The sequence below is a fragment of the Perognathus longimembris genome, chromosome 7 (genome assembly GCF_023159225.1).
Source record: "Perognathus longimembris pacificus isolate PPM17 chromosome 7, ASM2315922v1, whole genome shotgun sequence".
NCBI lineage: Eukaryota > Metazoa > Chordata > Mammalia > Rodentia > Heteromyidae > Perognathus > Perognathus longimembris.
The window spans coordinates 31,352,068-31,373,271 of NC_063167.1; the positions used below are offsets into that span (position 1 = coordinate 31,352,068).

The following is a 21,204-nucleotide window of genomic DNA, read 5'->3' on the forward strand; positions in this document are numbered from 1 at the left end:
CGGTCCACATTGTTTTCTCTACCTGCTTTCAAGTGCTTCCTATTTCCAGGACAGAAGCATCCTGCTTGCTTCAGGGAGGACTTCCTGGTCATTCCAGCCTGCTCTGGCCTCCTTGTGTGATCACCAAAATGGTTCATGTACTCAGGTGAGTCCTGTCAGCAGTACCTTTTCAGGAAAAGCACTATGCCACATGCGATGTTAGAATGTTATTCACCTAACATGAAATCCACTGCAGCCAGTTTAAACAAAGAAAGGGGCTAAAGCATGTCTAAAGGAATCTCATGCAGAAAAGGTCTTGACCCAGGCTGGGGAAAGCCCTCTGCAACGCCGGGGTGGGGCGACTTCCCTGGTTTCTCTGTTTTTCTCTCTTCCTTGATTGGTTTTCTCTGCCCCAGATTACAGGAGGGAAGAATATGACTGATAGGTCAAGCAACATTAAAAACAAACCTCACTGGGCCACTGGTGGTTCAGGAAGGTGAGACCTGAGGATCGTGGTTCAAACCCAGCCTGGGAAGAAAAGTCCATGAGACTCTTATCTTTAATTAACCACCAGAAAACCAGAAGTGGAGCTGTGGCTCGAGTGGTAGAGCACTAGCTTTGAGCTGAAGAGCTCAGGGACAATGCCCAGGCCCAGAGTTCAAGCCCTATGACTAACAACAACAACAACAACAAAAATCTCCAAATACTCAGGAAAGAAGATGATTAGTTCCACTGAGTCAGAGTCTGACTCTAGCCCAGGCAGCATTGGGTAGAGGCACAGGGAGGCATTGCTCATGTGGGCTGTTCTGAGAGAGATGAAAATTGTCATAAGCCAAGTAGATACCCCAAAGATGCCCATTCCACACCTATATAACATGTGACTAAATGCTCTTATGACGTCCAGCTGCAGATGATCCTCATGACCTGCTCTGTGACTTTAGGCAAGTAAGCCTTCTTGAAGCTATAGTTTCTTCACTGTATACAGAAGATGTAGACTGAACTAATTACCCTCTCTGAGCCTCAGTTTCCTCATCTGTAAAGTGGGAGGAATGATGCCCACCCCAGAGTAATGGTAACACAGTGAGTTTTAGAAGTATCTTATATGAATTGCAGATAGAATTGACCAAGAAATGTTAGAGAATCAAGCCGATTTCAATCAGGGTGGCTCACCCAAACTTCAGTGAGTTCCTCCAAGAGCAGTGGCTAAGGTGCCCCCCACCATACACACCATGTTTGGGAGAGTTGCTCTTCCTCTGGCTAGAAGCTGCCTCTATCCGCAGTGCTGTATTAGAAGAGGGCCTGGAGCCCAAACTGATCTACAGTTCTTTTATCTCCTCTGTCTGCAGAACTGTAAGGAATGTAGCACAATGCAATAGAGTGTGCAACGCACTTGAGGAAAAATGTGAATTGGTCACTACTAGAACTGCACAAACTGGCCACTGACCAAAAAATAACCTCCACTTGCGTGACATCACTGCGACTCATCTCAGGTGAAATCCATCAAAGAATTAGGTGACCATGTCACCAACTTACATAAGATAGGGGGCCCTGATTTTGGCATGAGAGACAGTGACACCTTGGGAGAAGTGACAGTGAGAGCTAAGCCCTAGGCTGATCGCCCAAAGCCAGAGTGACTTGTGGTCGCCCAGGTAGTACATGCATGTTGGGGTTACCATTAGCTTTTCTATAAAGTTGTACCAGAACACCCTAGTTCTTTTAATTTGTACCATTCCTTCAAATAGAGAAATTATTTGGCCAGAGAGAAAGAGAGAGCGAAAACATGGGAATGCTTGGTTCCAGACACCCCTAGGCCCAATTCCATGCTTATAGTATTCTCAAGCACCTTTGAGTTGGTATTCTATCATTTGCATCCACTTATTCTTGATACCATTTTATTTTTCTTTTCTTTTCTAAGCCCCAATTTCCTTGTCTATAGAATGATGAGGGTTTCTTTTGTCTCCTTCCATCTGTGATGCTCTAATGATGTATTCAGCAGTTTAGTCCTTCAGTTTGTCCAGCCAGGCATCATTTACTGCACATATTCTGGCCCTGGTTCTATGGTGGAAACTGGGAATCTTGCTACAGGAATCCTTCACATCCCAGTTCTTCAGATGCCCCCAGCTAGATGAGGAGGGAGCTAAGCTAGCACTCAAGATGTCATATGACCTTGAAAAGCCAGCACAGAGGCTCCTGCCCATGTCAGCAGAGGAGCCCTGTCCCAGTTCAGAAGGCCTGGCTGAGGGGAAGGGAGTGGGGCATGTGCTTGATCAGTTTTTCAGATCAGGGCAAGGGCAGGGAGAGGAAAGTCTTTTCCAGACAGAAGAACCAACCTTTCTAAGGGTCCTAGTGGAGGAATGAAAGAAAACAGCAGCCTGGGGCAGGAGAAGAAAAGACATGAGGTAAGGCTGCAAATTCATCTCTACTTATTTTTGGTTTTCACCCATGAAGCCTCCTAGGTGGGGACCAGGGAGTGGGGGATTGGGGTGGTAGGGAATGGGAACAAAATAAAAACACTTTTTTTTTTAAAGAACTGGAGTTTGAACTCAGGGCCTTGTGTTTGCTAGGCTGCCATCCTACCATTTGAGCCACATCTTCAACTCCATATGCCGCCCCCCCCCCCCACTCTTGCAATATTCCATTTTTTTTTAAGCTTAGAAAATCTCCTGATGGAGTCTTGGAGATGAAAAGACCCTTTTTGACCACCATTAGGCCCTGGAGTGAGTGATCCTTTCCTCATTAGGCTGCCCGGCTGCTCCTGGCCCTGTCCGGGAGCATGCTTGCTCTGCCAGTGGCCGTCACAGGCAGCGGCTGGTCCTCCAGGCTGTGGGATGCAGCTAAAAATAGGAAGGCGGGTGAGGCTAACACCAAGCAGACGGCTGGGGCCAAGGAGCTGGGCAGGCTGACCTGGGAGGAGCGCCAGCGTCCCCCTCCCTTGTAGGAAACATGCTCATTACATTCCGAGCAGAGGTGGCTCACAATGGGCCCTGGAGACAACAAGCAGTTATTGCCCCCAAATGTGCCAAAGCTTTGCTAATGACTGCCCGCCTGCTGCAGAGGCACAGCTGTTCCAGATGCTGACTCCAGCCTCTGGGACAGTCTTCTTTCTCTTGCAGCTGCCCAGACTTCTTCCCTAGTCTTTGGGGAGATTATGATCTGCTGGGGAGTCTTAGGGCAAGTGATGGCCATCTCTGGGCCTGATAAGGCTGTTGAGGGTATCCTTAGCATAAGGGACTATTGTAGAGACTGCTTGTTGGCCCGGTGACACAGTGAGAAAAGTGCTGGGACTGAGAGCCAGGCGCCAGGCCTCCATATGACCTAGGGCTGGGGAATTTGAGGCTCAAAACGTGGGTGTTCTCAATTTCTGCATCTGTCAAATGGGGACTCTATGGGGAAGCAGTAACGTGTCAAAGCCCCAAACACACTCAAGGGTGTGTCCTGGAGCTGGAGCCCCTTCCTAGCTGGCTGGCTCTGGGTAGCTCTCTCCAATTCCGTGCTTTGACACGCTCTCATCTGTAGTATTGAGGATGGGTATTTATTTATTTATTTATTTAAATTTGCAGGTCCTGGGATTTGAACTCAGGACTTCACAAATACTTTGCTACACTCCAGGTTAGAGACCTCCAACCAAGGCTTTTGCTGGTTATTTTAGAGTTGGAGCTTCATGGACTTCATGGACTGCCTGAGCTGGCTTTGAACCTCAATTCTCTGGATCTCAGTCTCTGAGTAGCTAAGATTACAGATGTAAACCACTGGCATTTAGTATGATTGTGAAACTAACAATTTTTGTAGTTAATGAATTTGTGCATGCTTTCTTAAAAAAAAATAAAAACAAACCTAAGCCATTTTTGAATGGGGGCTTGATTAAGTTTTTCCAAATGTTATACAATGAACACAATTCCAAATTCAGAATATGCAAATACTACACCATAAAGTCTCCCTCTCACTTTGGTTTCTTTTTTGATGGTACTGGTGTTTAAACTCTGGGCTTCTATGAGCCCTGAACAGCCATATTCCAGCCCTTTATGCTTTACTTATATTTCAGAGTCTTGATTTTATTATAGAGTCTTGAGTTTTGCCTGGGACTGACTAAGGTTGTAATAATTTTTCTACCTCAGCCTCCTGAGTCGCTGGGATTATAGGAATGCACCACCACACCTGGCTGCTTTTCTTTGACATAGGGTCTTACTATGTTGCCCAAACTGGTCTCAAATTCCTGGATTCAAAATATCTTCCTGCTTCAGCCTGAGCAGCTGGAAATACAGGCATGGGCCACCAGGTTCCTGTTTCTTAATCACACAGTTCTTTTCCTCAGAGGTAGTCATTGATATTGGTATTTTCAATATAAAATACCACAAATTTGGGCACTAGTGGCTCACACCTATAATCCTAGCTACTCAGAAGGCTGAGATATGTGGATCATGGTTCAAAGCCAGCCTGGGCAGGAAAGTTTGAGATGTTTAACTCCAATTAACCACCAAAAAAACTGGAAATGGTGCTTAGACTCAAGTAGTAGAGCGCCAGTCTCGAGGAGAAAAAGGGACAGTGCCCAGGCCCTAAGTTCAAGTTCCAGAACTGGCATAAAATATGCATAAAATGAATATATATATATATATATATATATACAGTGAAGTGCACAATTTGATGAGTAATGTTTATAGTCTTAGAGGACTTTTATTTTATACTACTGGGGGTCAAACTTAGGGCTTCATGCATTTGATTTTTCTTTCTTTCTTTTCTTTTTTTTTTGCGGCCATGGAGCTTGAACTCAGGGCCTGGGACTGTCTCTGGGCTCTTTGTTTAAGGCTAGTGCTCTACCACTTTGAACCACAATGCCACTTCCAGTTTTCTGGTAGTTAATTGGAGGTAAGTCTCACAGACTTTCCTGCCCAGGATGTCTTTGAACCATGTTCTCAGTTTCCTGAGTAGTTAGGATTACAGGCAGGAGCCATTAGTGTCTGACTTCCTCATACATTTTATATGCAAGTGCTCTACTCCCAGTCCTCTATTCACACTTTTAATCCTTAAGAAAAATTAAAATCACCTACAGATAAAACTGTTGATATTTTGGTCTATTTTCATTACCCTGTTTTGTTAAACACTGCAATTGTGGGTACAATTTTTATAGTATATATATTTGTCATATTATGAACATTTCCTCATGTCATTAAATATTCCTCAAAAATGTTCATTTTATTTAAGAAAATCATTTACTTATTTATTTGACAGTATTGGGGTTTGGACTCAGGATCTCTTGCTAGGCAGAAAAAGAATCCTTTTAATGTTTGCCTGATGTTCTGTGTGTGTGTGTGTGTGTGTATGTGTGTTACTGGGACTTGAACTTAGGGCTTTGAGGTTGCTAGCCAGACACCCTACAACTGGAGCCACACCACCAGCCTATAAGGTTGGGCTAATGATCTAAGGAATCAATCCAATCTAACTGCGAGATACTCCGCTCAAATTTTTCTCTGTGCCAAGTTGCATAGCAATGAACCACCACTGGACACACATCATGAAAGCATGTGTCCCAAGGTGAATTCCTAGAAGGAGGAAATTATGCAGCAAAGACATTTACCTCCTTTAAAAATTAAGGGTAAAATATGGAGGATCTGGTCTTACAGAGCCACCATAAGGATTTGAGATGTTATGTAAGGCTTTGGCTTAGTGCTGGGCACTGGTGTGAGTGTTAGTCTAAGGAGAGAGAGAAGACAGATGTCTGGCTTTTTCCCTCCAGAGGCCCCATCCTGGAGGCCTTCTCTCTTCCTGAAGCTTCCTATTGGGCCTCATGGGAAAGTCTCAGTCTTGTCTGATTTGGGTTAGTTTCATTACTGGAGTCTTCTCAAGTGGTGGGATCTTTGGCTGGTAAAGGTATCCTGATCTGTAGTGTTGGCCAACTTCTGTGGTGTAAATATTCTGATGTGGCTCATTTCAAACTACCAACCTGAGGTCATCAAAAGCACAGCTAGGATAAGAGGCACACTCTCTCAAGTGAGTTGAGACTGGATCCAGCATACTACTTCCTGTCTGTCCATCCAGGTCTTCATCTCTTCCCTTTTCTCAAGTCCCCTCTACTCTTCACCTTCTAGTAGAAGGCTCTAATGAAGACAACATTTTATAGGAGGTGACTGTTGTCAAAGAATAAGAATTTCTCTAAAGGAGAAATTGAGGCTCATGATAGTTAAGGAGCTGTCACCCTGACATATGGTCCTCCATTGGGTATTATTACCAGGTCTCTGCTTGGGACATTTCTCAGATGGAAACCAGTGTTTCTTACTATGGAAATACACTATCTCTTCTAGCCACTCCTCTTCCTCTTTAAACCCACAGGCAGTGCCCTCAGGAGTTGAGAGCCAATGAGAGGAGCCAGACACACAGAGCAGCTTGCAGAAGGCAGAGAGGTGAGTATGTGAGAGAACCTGCCCCGTGGCTTCAACTCCAGTATGGCTTTCCAGCCAACTCTCTTCTCCCTTCATAGGAGACACTATGGAGGGCTCTTTCCTATATTACATCCTTCTTCACCAGCAAGTGACCTAAGTGTTCCTCTGGAGAAGTGATTGATGTAGGAACAAGGAAGTGATCCATTTCTGACCAATGAGAGAGGAAGAGAAATTTGAGGATGAGGGATGGAAGCTATCCTCTCCTAAAGGCATAGAGATAAGTTCCTTTTTTTTTGGCCAGTCCTGGGCCTTGGACTCAGGGCCTGAGCACTGTCCCTGGCTTCTTCCCGCTCAAGGCTAGCACTCCGCCACTTGAGCCACAGCGCCGCTTCTGGCCGTTTTCTGTATATGTGGTGCTGGGGAATCGAACCTAGGGCCTCGTGTATCCGAGGCAGGCACTCTTGCCACTAGGCTATATCCCCAGCCCCGATAAGTTCCTTTATTCTGCACAATTGGAACTCAAGCTGTAGACCTGGGCGCTGTCCTTGTTTCTGCCTAGAGATGGCCCACTCATGAGGTATAGCCAAGTTGAGAGCATCAAACCAGAGATCTACCCATATACTGCCTCTGATCCTCTTGTGAGGGAGAAATGTATTTCCCTACTACTTCAATTGGTTTGAGTTTTCTATTGCTTGATACCAAACACATCCTATGTAATCAACAACCCCTTTTCCACATTGTGAATGAGAGGCTGTTGTACAACAGGAAGCCTATGCCACTTTCCCATTCAAGACCTTCAATGGCTTCTCTTGGCAATTAGTATAAAGCCTTTGTTCATCATTGTTTATCATCTCCCAAAGGTCAGCTTTGAGGGCAGATGAGCCTTGGTTTTCATCTTTGGCTTCTTATACACAGCATGTAGCCTGCCGTCAGTTAGGTACTGTGTAAAAGCTGTTCAATACATGTGGAGAAGAAGTTGAGGTGGGGTGAGGGGTCAGAGTCCTAGGCTCCGTTTTTGGCTTTGCACTGATTTGCTTTGGGACTTTAGGCAAGTTTCTCCTCTTTCTGACCCTCGGTATCTCAAAGAAGGCACAATACACCCTTGCAGTAGTTTGAGAATGGTTATTTAGAAAACATTTCCCAGCTATCCCACATGATGGTAGTTGTGCTTGAGGGATTAAAAATCATGACTAAAATAAAAACAACTGCAAAGCTTGTGTGGTTGTGTTTATCCATCACAGCCGTGTCTACATCCATTTGAGAAGCTCTCATACTTGTGTATATGAGATGCAGGGTGCATCCTGCTTACAGACAGCACTGGGTGCCACATGGCTTCCAGATGCCATTTTAGCTAAGGAAAGGGCCCCGAGGTTCAGACTCCAGGTACTAGGAACTTGTACATCCCACATGGGCCATTGGGTGTGTGGAGCACACAGCAAATCAGGAGTGAGCTCAGACTCACTCTTCTCCAGCTTGGGCCCCCAGCTCAGCCAGGCTGGCAGACAGCATCACACCCTTAGCTTCCCCAGCAATGAGAACCAGGGAGGCCTGAGAGCACTGAGACTTCGAGGGTGCAGAGGCGAGGTAGATGTCAGAATGCTGACAGCACCAAATGACAGGGAGCATACTTCAGATGCTGTGTGTGGGGCTTAGGGGAGGCTGGAATTACACAGTCAGGGCTGAGCCAGCATTGTCTGAGCCCAGGCTGCCTAGGCCCTGCGAAGGCAAGGATCGCGTGGGGGGTCTCGGCCCAGGGCCACAGCGCTGCAGCAGAGACAGTGAGGGCAGGAGGCTGATTCCCAGCTGGAAATCAGACACGGGGACCCTTTGCCTTTCCAGATGTGGGTGGCCATTTGTGCATTCATTTATTCATTTGCCAAGGTGGCCAGTTGGGCACCAAGAAGTTCATTGCCCTCTGCAGCCTGGCTCAGAGGTCAAGGATGCATGGCTCAGAAGCTGCTCCTCTTCTTCTGATGGGGGGCTGGCATATGGCACATATCAAAGCCCTTCTAGCTACAGGCAAGTCTGAGGTATTCGCAGGCCTTGTGCCAGGGGAAGGAGAAATTTGGGGATGTTTTCTTGAAGATAAAATGGTTATCTTCTAGTCAGGTACCAGAGCTGCAAGCTTTTAATCCTAGCTACTCAGGAGGCTGAAGTCTGAGGATTACGGTTCAAAGCCATCCTGGACAGGAAAGTCTGTGAGACTCTTATCTACAACTAATCACCAAAAATCCAGAAGTTGGGGGTGGGTATTTAACTCAGTGGAAGAGTACTAGGCCCAGAATTTGGTCCTCAGTTCTGAAAAAAAAATAAAAAGCTACAAGTGGAGCTGTGGCTCAAGTGGTAAAGTGATAGCCTAGAGAAAAAAAAAAATCAGGGAAAACACCCAGGCCCTGAGTTCTAGCCCCAGGACAGGCATACTCACATGCAAAAATGGTTATCTTCTGAGAGTGTCTCTGAAGGCACAAGTATGGAGGTTCTAGAAGGAGGTTGGGAAGACCAGGCACGAAGCCAGTGGAGAAGGGATTAAGTTCCCCCTCTGCCTTTGGGTGAAAAAGGCCTCAGGTTTTATGTGTTGATTTCTTGGCCATTTGTTTGATAAATGTAGAGGAGTTTTTCAGAGGGAAAGATGAGTCTTGTTGCATTCAAGAGCTTAGGAGATCTTAAGGCTGTTTGGAAAAAAAACAGAGGTGGCTGTGGGTGAGTATGTAAGGTGAGAAAACCAGAGGGTCCTGATTTTGACTAGCCAAGGCTCAAAGTGGAAAGGGATCTAGCACCTGGACTGAAAGTAGCTCTATTGGTGCTGTGCAGAATGAGATGAAAACTGGGGATCGAGTGTGGCAGTGGAGATGCACAGGTTGGTCCTGCTGAGATGCTATGACTTAGGAGGAGACAGGGAGCCACTGCCAGTGTGTAAGTGGGATGGCAGGTAAACCATGGCTCTCCCTGCTAAGAGGAGAAGTAAGGCATTGTTGACCAGCCAGGAGGCCACTACACCGGGCAGAGGAAAAGCTCAAATTGGGATGAACGAGGGCTGAGACAGAAGGACAAGAGAAGAGGGTAGTTTGGGAAGAACATTCTGAGAAGTTGACCTGTGTCAGTGAATGGAGGTGGATGGGGGTGGGGAGGAGCTGAGATGATGGCTGGTTTCTGGACTGTGTGATCAGGTGGATATAAGTTACTGAGAGAGGTGGACAGCTCTAGGTTCTCCCTCCATCCTGTGGGCAGCAGATGAGAAGGACAGCTCTCTGCTCCCTAAGTACCACAACCTTGGGGCACACATCATCACTGGACAGCTTTCTCCTGCTCTACTCCAGCTGCTGGTGTGAGAAGTCAACCACTTACTGCTGAGTACTTCAAAGGACCCTGTGGGCAGCCCCTGAGCCCGGCAAACAGTCAGCGACACTGTGACCCTGTTTGCCTCCCTTGTCTCAGTCTTGTGACCCTCTCCATCAGTCACAGTGGATAGTAATAGCTACAGGCAAGGCTTTGAGAACCTCACACGTGAGCTCTTGACAGTTCTCAAACACCAAATCTTTCCCTTCCCAGAATGAACTGCACGCTCTTACCTTCTGACCTTAGTATTCACGGTTTTCTCAACTTAGTATCCAGCCATCCTTCTAGCCATCTGACACATATCCTACCAGACTCTACACCAAGTGTTGTGGGTTTCAAAGATGAGTGACTATGGGTGTGCCCTCCGTGCATACAAGATCTATGGTTGGGAGACAGCAAGGGACAAGGAGAATTCCCCAAAGTAAGTGCAGTGATGGATACTATTTGGGCAAAGAGAATGAGCTCCCATTCTCTCCAGGGTCTTTCTTCATCTAGCTATGGGGAGCCTCATGCCTTCCAGGAAGTCCTCTGACTTGGCCAGGCCAGGCAAGGTTCCTACTCCACTCATCCTATGCTAACCACATATAGGGCGAAGGTCTGCTTGACACCATGAAGGCAGCAAAAGGCCTGGCTCCTCACTACCACCCAGCATCCAGACTACCTTGACATATTTCCTTGGACTTGGCTGAATGAAAGAGGAGCCTGGGAAGTGAAGAATCATAAAGAGGGGCTCTCCTAGGCTTTGTCACTAGGCAGGCCCGAACTGCTGTCTAGCCTGAGCCTGCTCAGGTAGGCAAGGCTGGGCTGCTGTTCTCAGCCCCATTGTGGGAAGAGCCTGGCCAGAAAGAGACTCACCACAGCAGGCTGCCTGATAGCCCCCAGCCGGTTCAGAACCACATAGCTCAGGCTCTTGAAGAAGCCAATGGTATCCTGGGGAATTCTAGTTTGGGGAGTAAAAGGGAAGCAGCCCCTTCAGGAGCCCTCAGGGGCCTTGGTTGACCAGAGATAGTGTTGGCTATATCTAGGATTTCTTGTGGTTCCTAAGCCTCTTGTACCACTGCTATGGGATCCTTCCATGCGGTAATGGAGAGTCTTTAGAAATAATGGATGTTCTTAAAGTAGAAGTCTTTGAGGTGCTATTCTAGGAAGACACCAGGCTGGCCTGTGGGGCCTTCATTGGGTAAACAGAGAACTTGTTTTCTCCAGAGCTCTAGAGGGGCAAGCATGAGCCCTTCCAGAGGACCTGGCATGACTCTTAGCCCTAGCCTTCTCTCCTCAGTGAATACTTAGTCAATTCTGGCCCCACTCTCTGCTCCTTGCTTCCAAGTCTATCTGGGCTAGTGATGCCTGCGTCTGCAAAGCTGAGGCTGGGGGTAGGGGGTCTTGGGGCTGGTGCAAATAGCTTTAGACAAGGGTGGGAATTTCCACTCTATCTAGAGAGCCATCAAGGCTATGTGCCCTGACCTGGGCCTTTGGCCTCCAAAGGGCAGTGGGAAGGCCGGCCCCAGGGCCAATCCCTGGCCATTAATCCCTCCTGCCAGCCCAAATATCCACCCAGTGTGGTCAGACAAAGGACTGCCCAGCCCAGCCACTGTGTTCCTCCCGCCCCAGGGGCTCCACTCAGACGCTGGGCCGCCTGGAATCCAGGCCCATGAGAAAGGGGCTGCCTTCACTGGCCGTCTTATGCCCGGATGCTCAGCCGCATCACGTCTGGCCCAGGGCCTGTGAAAAGAGGGCCCAGCCACGCTGAAAACACGGATTAGCCCTTGGGCCGCCCCCTGACACTGGCCTGCTCTGCTCTGGGAAGCAGGCCCAACTTGGGGGGGGGGGGGAGCAGACAGGCACAAAGAACTGGAAGAGTCTGGGTTCTCACCCTTTTGGCTTAGCTCCCTGTCACTACCCTACTCAGGACTGGCATAGCCAACAGCATGTTCAGGATCATTTATTGAACATGTACTAGGTCCCAGGTTATATACATGGATTGGGAAACTGAAAGTACAAGAAAGCAGCATTTAGTCATTGGAGATAGTAAGAGCCAATTCACCTCCCCCCCCAAATGCCTTACTGCTCAAGAAGTAGAGGCTGTGGTAGGGTCTTCTTTGGATAAGCTCCATCTCTAAGAGAAGGTAGGAAAGGAGGGTAACTGAGACTCAATCAGTCATCTGGCTGGAAAGATGCCCTGCTTGTCTCTCTCCTTGCCTTCCTGGTTAACACCAGAAATGAAGTATACAGGAGGGGTAAGAGCACTTCTTTATGAAGGGCCTGTTATTGTTCCCAATTGGTAGGTGAGGAACTAGAAGCTCAGATAATAGCTGCTCTGGACATCCCACTGATGAATTTAGATTACCTTCTGTCACAGGTGTTGATTTGCTCTTTTCTTTGGAGAGTGCTATTCCATGGGATTGCCCCAGTGGCCTGTGCTTGGGGTGGTGAACTGCATGGTGGAGAGGGTACTGAGGCAGAGTCTATCCAGCATACATCTGCTGATTCTTTGTTGTTGGGGATGGGCCACTGTCTCTAGATCTACAAGTGTTATCTTCTCCTTCCTCTTTGCTTCCACCCCTCAACTCATTATTACCAATCTCTCATTGTCTCTGTCTTTCCCTAAGTACTCTCAAAGGGCCTGACTAGAACCATGCAGGTTGAACTGAGTGAGGCTGGGAGAACTGAAGGAGGAGTGGCTGTGGTATCCAAGATCTGACTAGACACTGACAAGATCTGGCAGTGGCCTAGATGTGGACACTTGAGTTAGAAGGGGAAAAGGACCTGGAATGCTGGTAGAAAATCAGGCTGGGTCAGAGAGTGCAGTAGGTTAGGACATTTCATTGAGGACCTCTGGGGCCTCATCCATGTAGTGATGTCCACTAGGAACTTGGATCTTCCAGCCAGGCCAGAAGAGAATCCCCATGCTTGCAATCCTCCCAAGTGCAGGGATTATATATGTGAACCACTATGCTTAATGAAAATCTCCACTGTGAAGGATGGTGCTAGAAGAGTGTGGTGCTGCCGTGGTGCTCTGTCATTATGATCTGTGTGAGTTTAGGCAAACCATCCAGCGTCTCTGTGTTTATTTCCTCACTCACAAATTGGGGATAACAACATTCCACAAGGCGCTCAAACTTGAGCACAATAATGTATTTAAAAAATGTGTATCAAATACAAAATGCTCAGTAATGGCTGTGTTACCAGTTGTGAGTGGAGCTAAGAGAGAGGGGCCTCCGTGTTTTAGACTTGAGTTTCAATGCTGATGTTCCTGGCCACAGGCCAGCTGAAGAAGCTAAGTTCTGCTCATGTGTAGGGAAGGAAGACAACTCTTATCAGACTCTGGTGGGCCCAGACTTCAAATTTCAGTAGGCCCTTAGCCATTAAGGGCTGATCAAGACATTGAGTGTGTACCCCCTAAATTTAGCTTTCACTTTTCTATACTCCAGCCTATCTTGCCTGTCTGCAGGTCATGTCTCTTTAATACAAGCCCCTTTCATCCTTTGGTTCTCTCTCCATGGAGGTGGTGTTTTCCCCTGAGCTTTTAACAAAAACTGCCTAGACCCTCTGCTTTCAGTGAGATGAGTGTGGGCTCTGTGGATCAGAAAGCAGCGCTCAGACCTTCAGTCTGTGGAAGCACCTGGGCTGATGGGGAGAGGGGGGTCTCTCTCCCACCTGGTAACTGTTCCTTGGAACTTGGGAGGCTTGCAGAGATGTTTGTGCTTGGGTGGGTTCTGGGGAACTCGATTCAAAGCAGTGGGGCAGCCATTTTTTTGCCACTTGGTTCCCCTCCATCCCCCAAGAAGGCTGGCAAAGCCTGGCGAGAAGGATGTGGAAGATGCAGCAGAGATAGGAGATATTAATTACCCTGATCTAGGGGCATCTTCAAATATCCTCCCAGGAGACAAAGTCGGCCTGGCCTCTGCCTCTGCCCTTCTCCATTCTCTTGGCTCTAGTTGCACGTTGTTCAATGGCAGTCTGGTGGCCTCACTGACTAGCCACATAGGGCCCTAAGGGCAGGCAAGAAAGTCGCCTCTCACCTCTGATCCTGCTGGAGAATGGAAGGACAGGGGTGAGGACAGAGGGGTCTGATTGCTGGGAGGAGCAAAATGGGGAGAGGGCCAGAGAGTGAGCTGAATGGGTGGATTTGCGATTGGGATTGACCCAAGAGGAGGGGTGTAAAAGGAGGGGCAGGAAGGGAAGGGTCTGATCAAATCCTGTCGGTTGAGGCCGGGGTCTGGGGCCCACCCAGTGGAGATGGGAAGAGATGAGGCGGGGTTTGGGGTGGGGTAGTAGAGGGCAGAAGAGGGGGTTGGGGGGAGAAACTGACCCAATGGGGCAGGCGAAATGGAGGAGGGGGGTGAGCCCAGGAAGGGGGGCTCCGGCCGGCCAGGAAGGTCGCTGTTCTCTCCCCGGGAGGGGTGGGGGATCCGTGCATATATGTATATATATGGCAGGTCCTCCGCCCCGGCTCTCTCCCAGCGCGGGCAGGGGCTGCGGCCACCCCTTGACCGGGCGTGAGCGACATGGACCCGCCGGCCCCCTTGTCGGGATTCCCGGTGCTGCCCTCGCTCGCGCCGTCGGGGCCGCCGCCGTCGCCGCTCCCGGGAGCCGAGCCGGGGCGGGAGGCGGAGGCGGCGGCGGTGACTGCGGGCGTCGGGAGGGCGGTGGAGCCGGGCACCGCGGCGCCGGGCCCTGGGAGGCGGCGGCGGCGGCCGCTGCAGCGCGGGAAGCCGCCGTACTCGTACATCGCGCTCATCGCCATGGCGCTGGCGCACGCCCCGGGACGCCGGCTGACGCTGGCCGCCATCTACCGCTTCATCACCGAGCGATTCGCCTTCTACCGCGACAGCCCGCGCAAGTGGCAGAACAGCATCCGACACAACCTCACGCTCAACGACTGCTTCGTCAAGGTGCCCCGCGAGCCGGGCAACCCGGGCAAGGGCAACTACTGGACGCTCGACCCCGCGGCCGCCGACATGTTCGACAACGGCAGCTTCCTGAGGCGCCGCAAGCGCTTCAAGCGCGCCGAGCCGCCGGGGCCGCCGCCGCCGTCCGCGCCGCCCGGGCCGCCACCGCCGCCGCCGCCGCCGCCCGCCGCGCTGCCCTTTCCCTACGCGCCCTACGCGCCCGGCCCCGCGCTGCTCGCCGCGCCGCCCTCCGGCCCGGGCCCCGCGCCGCCCCCCGCGCGCCTCTTCAGCGTCGACAGTCTGGTGAGCCTCCCGCCCGAGCTGGCGGGACTGGGCGCGCCCGAGCCGCCCTGCTGCGCCGCGCCCGACGCCGCCGCCGCCGCCTTCCCGCCCTGCGCCGCCGCCGCCGCGCCCTCGCTCTACGCGCAGGTCACCGACCGCCTGGGGCTGCCCGCCACGCGCCCTGGCCCCGGCCCCGGCCCCGGCCCGCTGCCCAGCGCCGCCGAGCCCCTGCTGGGCCTGGCCGGATCCGCCAGCGCGCTCGGGCCGCTCAACTCCGGGGAAGTTTACCTGAGACAGCCCGGCTTCGCGCCGGGCCTGGAGCGCTACCTGTGAGCCTCTTCCCACACCGACAGCCAACACCCCAGCGGTCCTCCCGCGCCCTTTCCCCGGCGCCCTTTCCCACCGCTCCTCCCGCTGGAAGCGAACCTCTGAGCACCGCGGCTTTGGCTCCTGAACTGAACATACCTGCTGTATCCTTCACGGGTGGGGAGAACCCCCCCCCCTCGCCCCACCGCCGCCTCTTGCCACAGGACCTTTGTCCCTTCCAGTTTGTGAGCCCTTCGTGTCTTCTCCCTTCACTTATCAGCTCTCTCCCCCTTTGCACCCCTACACTACGCTGAGCCCCGTGCCCTTTCCTCCCCACAGCTGGATCACCACCAGCGGCTCCCCACCCCCACCCCCACCCCAGGTGTCCTGGTGATCTCTAGGCTTTAGAAGCTCCCATCTCAAGCTGCCGGTTGAACGGACTCAACCTCCTCTCCTGTTTTGCCAAAATAACAGAGGGCAGACTATTGGCTCATTGCCTTCTCTCCTTCCCTCATTTCCCATAAATGTGTCCCCTTCCACCTGGGTTTCTTACAGGGACACACCTCCCCTCCCACAGACACACCTGGCTGCTTGGGGCTAGGCCCCTAAGAGGACAGTTCTTGGAGATTTCTGAGACAAGTAGCTCAGAGGGCTCCTGACTGAAAAAGGGGAGTTAGGGGACCTCAATGTCTACCCTAATCCCTTGGAAATCACAGGACCTAATAGGTTGTTAACTTTTTTTTTTTAATTGAGGCTAGTTTAATTAAAAAGAAAGAAGACCTTTCTCTGGGCTTGGCGTGGTGGTTGGTAACTTGGCTGAGGGGAATGGTGGGTGAGTTTTGCCACATGGGACCCAGCCCCCTTGTGAGTCCTCAGGCGCAGGTTGATGAAGTGGGATGAGGAAGTGATTTAGCCACAGATGAGCTCCTAGTAGGTACAGTCAGATGCTGTCATCTGCTTCTGAGAGCCAGGTAGAAATTACATGTTTGCGCTTATGTGTGTGAGTGGATTTGCCTAAGTTATCTGTGTTTGGAGTTCATTCCCAGCTCCTATGGATGAGGGAGCTTTGATCTTGATACACTCCTCCAAGTACTTATTTAAAGTACCAGGCACTGGGGGCGCACGGCAGAATGAATGGATAAACCCCTTTCTCATGGAGGCGTTAACCCAGTTATCACTAATCAGAGAAATGAGGTAAGTGTTCTAGAACTTCATACTTAAGGTGTGGTCCACAGACCTCCATCTTGGTCATCTGGAAGCTTGCTAGAAATGGAGGATTTCAGGCCTCACCTCAAATTCATTGAATCATTCCATACTTCCTTCAAACAAAATCCCCAAATGACTAATATGCATATTATTTGGAAAGGAATACACAGGACCAGGCTGAAGTCTAAAAGGTCAACACTCCCAGCCAAGTATGGTGGTGCATGTCTGAGTAATTGCAGTTATTCAAGATGCAGAGGCAGGAAGATTGCTCATGCAAAGCCAGCCTAGGCAGCAGTACATCAAGATCCCGTGCTAGGAATGTAGTAAGAATAAAGGGGATGGAGGACAAGACTCAAGTGATAGCTTGCCTAATATGCTTAAGACCCTGAGTTCAGCCCCCCAGCACTGTAACAATAAATGAACAAATAAAGCTCATACTATAAATAACAAGATCAAGTCGCAGGCTGTATTCCCCCCTCTGAACTTTGAAAGCTGAACATTGAACCTTTGGCACTGCCTCTTATTTTCCTAACCCTACTGGATTGTGAGATGGGACAGTAGTGACTGATTGATCACTTTCCTAGCACGAACAGAGCAGCAACTGAGCAGACTTAGAATCAAATTGAAATGTGAAAGAGAGCTGGCTTTGCCCTTATCTTGTTCTGTAGTGTTGACCCACAAACCAAGCCTCAGGCTTTTTCAAGCTTCCTACCTCAAGGCTCCCTGTCTGGTTGAGCCTGGGTTAGACATAGAGCAGAGCAGAAGATGGTATGGATGTGTCTCAAGCCCAGGTGAATGTGATTTGCTTGTTGGACTTGTCAGATGACCCTCCTTTTGAGGATAGTGTTTGAAGTTGAGGGACAGGTATGGAGGGTCAGAGTGAATAGTGCACAGGTGCAGGGAACCTGAGAAGGCAGGGTATGCAGTGTGGCATAAAAGAGATAGGATAGCTACTTCCCATGCTGAGCAAGGTTCAGATCTAATTTGTCCTTCACTTAAGATTCCTTCATTACAGAGTTGTTCACTGATTGAGCAAGTGAATCCCTAGTGTCCAATACTGATCACTGACTTAACTGAATAGTGACGAAGCACAAGTATTTTGGTCCCTTCTTTTTAAAAAAAATTAATTAAATTTTATTGACAAGGTGTTGTGCAAAGGGGGTATAGTTACATAATAAAGCAGTGAGTACATTTCTTCTGACATCTTACACCCTCATTTTTCTTTCCCTTCACTAGATCAGGTAGGTATATATACAATATCCAGTGTACCAAAATCATATACAGTAACCACATAGGGTACACCAAAGGAAATTCACCTAGAACTTTAAACATAACGTCAACAATAGAATCCTCCTGTGTCCTTCTCTTGGAGTTGTTTTTGCTTATCCTCGTCTTATATGATCATGTGTACGTAGCTGTTGAGCTATTGTGATCCACTGATAAGTCTATTCTAGACCTTTTTATGTTTAGTAGTTGTTTGGTTTTAGATACATAATGTAAAGTCGCTGATCCAAACATGCGGAAATACCATTTGAAAAGAAGTTTGTTGTTTTGCAGACCTGGTCTCTACTATCCCCTCACCCCCAGCCCCAACAGTCATATATCAAGGAGACCATGCCCCTTTGTTCTCTGTGTTCTAGGCTTGTCTCACTCAACATTATTTGTTCAAGTTCTGACCATTTCCCTGTAAATACCAATATTTTTATCATTTCTAATCACTATGTAGTATTTCATTGTGTATAGGTTTGGTCCCTTCTTACTCATTCTGAAGTGCAACCTTTGCAATGACTTGTGAAGAAGGTGAAAGAGGTGGAGGTAACTTCCCCACTCCTCAGTTGAGGAAACTGGCCCACTGTGAGCCCAGCAGGCCACAGAAAATCCAGCCCATGGTTCTCTAAGTACAGTCATACAGATTGAAGTGCAGACTCCCTTATGCTGCAAATAGTATTACAGTCTGTCTTCTTGCCTGAGATACCTACTGCCACCTAAAGCTCTAATTAAAAACACTTCCAGGGAAAGGAAGGATCTTCTGTCTGCCCTGAAGCTGAAAAAGTGTTTCCTGAGCTCCAAGTTCCAGTCTTGTTGCCACCATGCATGCAGTCTCAATCAACAGGATCTTGGAGCATTCAGAAGATGAGGTAGAGGAGATACCAATAGGGAAATTCTAGGAGGGCCACCGCTGTACTGAAAAATCAGAAAACCTTTTATTTTTTTGAATGCTTCTTTAATTTACGTTAATTCAACAACATCAAGAGCTGGCTGTGTGCTAGGCTTTGAACCCACAGATATACAAATAAGGGAGACTATGTCCCCAAAGAGTTCACAGTCTAGAAGCTTATATGTCAGAGTACTCTTAGGAATTCTGACATTTTGGTAATGTTTAAAACAACAAGAACAAAAGGTGTCTTTAAAAGCACCAAACATTTTCTATGTAGAAATGATTTCAGTACTTTTTGGAGGAATATTTGTGAATGAAATCTTCAGAAATGTTAAGATTTTTGTACCTTTATTCTTGTAGAAATTTAGAATCCATTTTAATCTGAAGACACATTTTGTGTGTGTGCATATGTGTGCGTGCAAGTCCTGCAGCTTGAACTCAGAGCCTTTCACACTCGCTTAGCTTTTACCACTCAAGGCTTGACACTACCACTTGACCCACATCTAACTCTTTGGTGGTAAATTGGAAGTAAGAGTCTCACAGACTTTCCTGCCTGGGCTGACTTTGAACCACAATCTTCAGATCTCAGCCTCCTGACAAGCTAGGATTATAAGCATGAGCCCCTAAAACTCTGCCTTAAGATATATTTTAATGTTTATTTTACTATGTATTTAATTTTACAGTTCTGGGCATCTAATCAAGGGCTTTGAGCACACTAATCAAGCTCTCTACCATGAAACTACATCCTCAGCCCCCTGATTATTATTTTATTACACTGAAAGATGTAAATAGTCAAATAGCAACCAAAAACTCACAATGGTGCCTTGCCCCACTCTTAGGAACCCGGAATCTTTCCCTAAATGTAGCTACATTCAATTCACATTTCTTTCTTGTGGAATATATTCAAATACTTCTACTTGTTTCTCTTGAAACAGTAATGATTAACTGAGGATTAAACCCAGGGCTTTGAACATGCTAGTCAAGTGCTCTACCACTGAGCTATATCCCTTAAGGATTAACTTCCTAACATGATAGATGAGTACTTACATCTAAAACTTCCATCTCCTTATTACCACCCAAATCACTAATTTGAGGGACATTATAACATTTACTTATTACTACTAAATAAATATTGTTTGCTGACAAGTTACTCATGTACTGTACTTAAAACTCCTTTTACTTTTTTTTTTTTTTTGGCCAGTCCTGGGCCTTGGACTCAGGGCCTGAGCACTGTCCCTGGCTTCTTCCCGCTCAAGGCTAGCACTCTGCCACTTGAGCCGCAGCGCCGCTTCTGGCCGTTTTCTGTATATGTGGTGCTGGGGACTCGAACCTAGGGCCTCGTGTATCCGAGGCAGGCACTCTTGCCACTAGGCTATATCCCCAGCCCCCTCCTTTTACTTTTGATTTTTTTTCTAGAATTAACAATGCATTGCTTTTTTTTTTTCACTTGTTCAGCTTCCTTTTTATCCACTGCTGAATCTTCCCATAACGTTTAGAAGCAGTAGGCACAATTTTCCCTGATGCCAAATGTATCATTGCTTGTGTTGTTCTGTGTTTGCCTTCCTGGGGGCATCTCTCTCAGAGCCCTCTTATCCTTCAGCTCCAAGTTAAACTACTGACTCTCCATGTCTGTCTGCTGCAAAGATGTGGACCTTCTGTTTATCTTCACTGTTATCCTGGGAATTCCCTCCAATATCCGTCCTATGTTGAATCTTCTGCTTCCTGAACACCAGTTGGAAACTTTGCACACCTGAAATTAAGATGATAGTATAAGCATGAGAAGCTAAACATGCAGGTTGACATGAAACAGTTGAATTGGAGATGTGTTTGCAGATTTTTATGGGGGATACTCGCACAGATCAGTATGTATCACTTCCAGAGAAGTTGGAGAATCAGTACTATGCTAAGTGGGCAGGAGAATGAAGGTAGAGGAACCATTGAGAATTCCTTATAGAAGTAGAGAGGAGAGGACAAGCCTTGAGAGGGGGCTGCTCCCTAAATGAGGGGGACTAATAACAAAGGCAATACCTTTGGGTCCAACATGGTTTTGGATCTCCTGGATCCAGCTCAGAAGGAAGCCAACAACACTGCCCTGGCACAGGGAAAACTGAGTGCAGAGGAAAGTGACACCTTAGGTCAAGGGCATTGACAACATGAACTCCTTCAGACCTCTGGGTATGACCTGGGAAGGCAACATGGTGGGCCCTCCACTGTAGTGACTGGGTTGGTTTACCCCCATATGAAGTACATTTTTGGGAGTCCTAGGGGAACAGGCATAGGGAGAAGATTTTTCCAAGAATCAGGTGGTTCCTTTTTTTCTGGTTCTGAGATTTGAACTCAGGATCTTGTGCTTTCTAGGCAAGTGCTATACCACTTGAGCCAAGGCTTCATCCCTTCTTGTTTTAGTTCTTTTTCAAATAGGGTGTAACTTTTTGCCTGTAGACCCAGACTCAGACCACAGTCTTCTTATTTATACTTCTTACATAGTAGGATGACAGGCAAAGGCTACTATGCCCAGCGCTTTATTGGTTGAGATGGTAGGGTAGGGGATGGTACCTCCTGAGCCTTTGCCTAGGCTGATCTCAAACCATGAGCATCCTAATCTTAGTTTCTAAAATTATACATGTGAACCACCATGCTTAGAGTGTATGATATGATCTGTGTGTGTGTG

General features: G+C 48.4%; 1 protein-coding gene across 1 annotated transcript; it reads left to right on the top strand.

Annotated features, from left to right (window-relative positions):
• Positions 1 to 2,333: 2,333 nt before the first annotated feature.
• On the top strand, positions 2,334 to 15,196 carry Foxe3 (forkhead box E3). The gene is made up of 3 exons (XM_048352113.1): positions 2,334 to 2,378; positions 2,720 to 2,913; positions 14,194 to 15,196. Exons 1-3 carry the CDS (start codon positions 2,334 to 2,336, stop codon positions 15,194 to 15,196), a joined length of 1,242 nt encoding a protein of 413 aa, XP_048208070.1.
• The last annotated feature ends 6,008 nt before the right edge of the window (positions 15,197 to 21,204 follow it).